Source organism: Lycium barbarum, chromosome 2 (genome assembly GCF_019175385.1).
Source record: "Lycium barbarum isolate Lr01 chromosome 2, ASM1917538v2, whole genome shotgun sequence".
Classification (NCBI taxonomy): domain Eukaryota; kingdom Viridiplantae; phylum Streptophyta; class Magnoliopsida; order Solanales; family Solanaceae; genus Lycium; species Lycium barbarum.
The window spans coordinates 145,066,438-145,070,818 of NC_083338.1; the positions used below are offsets into that span (position 1 = coordinate 145,066,438).

Below are 4,381 nucleotides of genomic sequence, written 5' to 3' on the forward strand. Positions count from 1 at the left end.
TATACCCCAAATAGACTTTTGCATTAAAAGATGTTAAAGAGTCAACTCTACCTCACTGGCTCCAACCTAACACTCTCATTTCACCCCCAAATTCATCGAACGGCTCATTACTACCTTTTGACTTTCTGCCTCTTCCATTTTCCTCCCGTTAACCGGTACCCCACATAACCTAAAATACGGCTTTAGTCAATGCCCTCTTTTTCTCTCCTACAAAGAAATGAATAATCTACGTGTCGTCTTCTCATTCGCTTAGTCCTTTAATGGCCTACAAGGTCAAAAGCGACAGTTCAGTCATTTACTCGAGACCAATAAAAGTTACGATGGATGAATAAAATCTTCGGCCTTAATTAGTGGTTTTGAGTTTGACCATGAATATATCAAAAAAATATCTATATTTTAATTTATGTGATACGATTTTTTTAATCTACCTCAAAATAATATCACTTTTTTTATAATTATAAATAATTTAGCTTTAAAAGATATTTTTGCTCCTAATAAAATATTTTTCACTTTATTTAAAATTTTAAAGTTGGAGTTATATTTGGTTATAGTTTTTGGAAAGAATATTTTGTTGTTTGAATGTGTTAAAGTGAAAATCAATTTTTAGGCATTTTTCAAATTCTAAATATAATTTCTAGTTGTATTTGAAATTTTCATGATCAAATATAGTGAAAAATATTTTTGAAAAAAAGTGAAATTTTCATGGCCAAAAGGGTAGTCACGCAAAATTTAAGGTTTGTTTTAATCATATATTTTTAAAATTTTTCTTTATTTTTTAAATTATATCTAACCAGACGACACCACATAAATTAGGAGATAGGGAGAGTAGTAGAAAAAAAAGTCATTCAGTCGACAATGCTACAAAATAAAAGGAGAGAAAAAAACAAAAGAAAAAGAGAAAAAGGGGCATCATAAGTTTGACTCTCTCCCCATTGATTAGAACAAGAATTTCCTGAATTTTCTCTCTCTCCTTCTCTATATCTTCTCTGCCTTTCATTATCTTCTATCCCTCCCTTCACTCTTTCTATCAAGTTTTTTTCCTCATTTCTATGTTGTGAAAAACATGGCTGTAGAGTTAATGTCCAGTGGTTACAGAACCGATAGTTTTTCATCAAAAATGGAAGAAACCGCCGTTCAAGAAGCAGCAACAGCAGGCCTTCAAAGCGTTGAGAAATTAATCAGATTACTATCTCAGTCTCATCAACACCAACAACAGCAACAACAAAAACCAAATTTTCAAGATTCATCATCATCTTCTTCTTTGCCTAATAATTCCTCTGTTAACCCTGATTATCGAGAAGTAGCTGATGCTGCTGTAAACAAATTCAAAAAATTCATTTCTTTACTTGATAAAAACAGAACTGGCCATGCCAGATTCCGTAGAGGCCCGATTCCTAAACCCCACCAAAACAAATTTCAATTAGATCAACAACAACAACCCGTTAAGACTCAAACCCCCCGAATCGAAGAACCTGAAAAGCTACAAGTTGTTACTATTCCTACTACTACTAAAGTTTACTGTCCAACGCCAATTCAGAGATTACCTCCGTTACCACATAACCATCATCTTCAACTAGTGAAAAATGGCTCAATTGAAAGAAAAGACGTATCAACTACAATCAATTTTGCTTCTGCATCGCCAGCGAATTCGTTTATGTCATCTTTAACAGGGGATACAGAGAGCTCTTTGCAACAGTCTTTGTCTTCTGGATTTCAAATAACTAATCTTTCTCAGGTTTCATCTGCTGGTCGGCCACCTCTTTCTACTTCTTCATTTAAGAGGAAGTGTAGTTCTATGGACGATGCTGCCCTTAAGTGTAACAGTGCTGGTGGATCCTCTGGCCGTTGCCACTGCCCAAAGAAAAGGTAAAAATCAACCCCTGGATATCATTTTTACAAAAAAAATTATTATATCTCACGCGATATTTAACGAATAAGTTGACTCAAAGTTTGTAGATCCAAATATACACATCTTTTCTAAAGTTTTATTATATCTTTTCTATTTTTACCACTTGAATCCGTAAATATACAGATCTTTTCATTTTTTTTCTGAATTATAACTGATTTCTGTTTGTTTAATGGATAATTTATTCAGGAAATCAAGAGTCAAAACAGTGGTGAGAGTCCCTGCTATTAGCATGAAAATGGCTGATATTCCACCTGATGATTATTCTTGGAGAAAATATGGTCAAAAGCCCATTAAGGGTTCTCCTCATCCAAGGTAAATTTCCCAACTTTATTTTTTGGAATAATTACCTTTTTGGACCGTCCAATAAAAATAATAATAGCAGGCAAATATCTTTATATTTTGTATATTAAATATAAATATACATATAATATCCATAATCAGTATATGTTTAGTATATTTTAACCATCGCCGAGCCCTGTTTTTCCCTTGTGTTGTACTTGTATATAGGTTGAATCTAAATTTTGTTGGTCTGAAATTTTCAGGGGATATTACAAATGTAGCAGTGTCCGAGGATGTCCAGCACGTAAACATGTGGAGAGAGCATTGGATGATGCTGCTATGTTGATTGTTACATATGAAGGAGAACATAATCATTCACATTCCATTACAGAGACACCAGCTCCTCATGTCCTTGAATCTTCTTAATCTTGATGATAATCAATTTCCCCTACCTATTTCAATGGCTCAGATCTTCTTTGGAACCGTGAGAGTAAATCAGCACCGTCGAAGATGCAAATGATCTAATGGTCAACGCCTAGAGGAAAAATGGAAAAAGAAGCAGCACATTTGTTTAATTTTTATTCTGTGTATTTGTCGTTGAAAAACTTTCGATTATGCGTGGAAAAAATGAAAGGAGATAGAGCAAATTGTGGATTTGGTGGGAATTGAATCATGCAACATAGTGGGTACTTTTCTTTTTCTAAATTTTATACTTTTTTTTCCCTCTTTTAATACTATACATATCTTGTTGGAAGATTATTTTTCTATTTTTCATTACTAATGGGAACTGATTTGACGTTTAATTGTTTATACACGTTAGGTGGTTCTAGCATGGAAGTCCACTTATTCCAGCTTCCACTAAAAAACAATAAAGAAAGAGTTTTGCATCGCACCGCAATAGTTAGTCAATGGGGAAAAAGGATTAAAGAATTTAATCAAGTTGGGATTAGTTTAATCAAGAACGTGTCGTAAGTGGGACGTTTGACAAACTTTAAGTTATATTTTTATAAAGGGAATATTTGATTAATGGGTGTAATGGGTGGGTGTTACATCAGTTTGGACTTTTTTGAGATAGTATTATTCAATGTATCGTCCAGCTAATTGTGGATAAATTATTTTGGCTAATAAATTATTTCCAAGAATAATTATTGAGGGAGAGATGTTGGTTCGAGATGGATATTTGGAAATTAATACCCCCTTGTGATTGACCCAAAGACAGATAGCGATTTGGGTGGTGTGCGCGGGACACAACTTGCACAGCTTTAATGTGTGTTTATGCAAAGTCAATATTGAAACAGTGATTTTCATGATTGCTCGAGACCCTGAACATGTATATATATTAAATAAATACATATATGTCACGACTCCACTCGTGGAATCGAGCGAGCACCCACACTGATCCCTTTAGTGGGCGAACCCTTCCGCATTTTTCGACGTCCAATTCAAACATAAGAAAGTAAATATGAGGATAAAGTTGTCTCAAATCATAAATAGCTAAACATGCGGAATACCAATATAAATCCCCAGAATATGATCTGAATAGTACAAGAGCTACTTACATAAGTCTGGAAATACAGGTTTGAAATACTTAAATTGTCTTAGAATAGGAAATAAGACAAGTAATATAGAGGAGTCTCCGGGCTAGGTGATCCATCAAAAGCTCACCCTCGACTCTCTATAAGTTGAGCCTTGGGATCACTCAAGAGGTGGAGGTGTAACCTACTATGAACTCTGCACTCAGAAAAAGAGTACATCAAGGTAGTATCAGTACAAACACCATGTACCGGTAGGTATCATAGGCCGACAACAATTAGATCACATATATATAAGAAAGAAACTGAAAGGTAGGAATGCTAGCAATCAAGTACAAATCACTACACAATCCAACATCAGAACATTACACGTGATATAAATGCCATAGCAGAATCAATAATATAGATGAATGAAGTAGATGAGTGCACATGCAATGCAATGAGATGCACTGGCCAACTGTTTGTCTCCGTACACACAGGCTACAGACAAATATCTTCCACGTCTCGATAGTTATGACCTATGGGGCACCCGCGAAGTCCATGTACTAGTCACTCCGCGCACAGCCCAAAGATGACTTCCACAATAACAAGCCGCTTTGCACACAGCCCAGAGATGACTTCCATAACGAACTTGTCCATAAACTCCTGCTCCGGTCACAAT

General features: G+C 35.1%; 1 protein-coding gene across 1 annotated transcript; it reads left to right on the forward strand.

Annotated features, from left to right (window-relative positions):
• The first annotated feature begins 857 nt into the window (after positions 1-857).
• LOC132627830 (probable WRKY transcription factor 7) lies at positions 858-2,925 on the forward strand. Its single transcript, XM_060343416.1, has 3 exons — positions 858-1,866; positions 2,096-2,221; positions 2,452-2,925. Exons 1-3 carry the CDS (start codon positions 1,064-1,066, stop codon positions 2,612-2,614), a joined length of 1,092 nt encoding a protein of 363 aa, XP_060199399.1. The 5' UTR covers positions 858-1,063; the 3' UTR covers positions 2,615-2,925.
• The last annotated feature ends 1,456 nt before the right edge of the window (positions 2,926-4,381 follow it).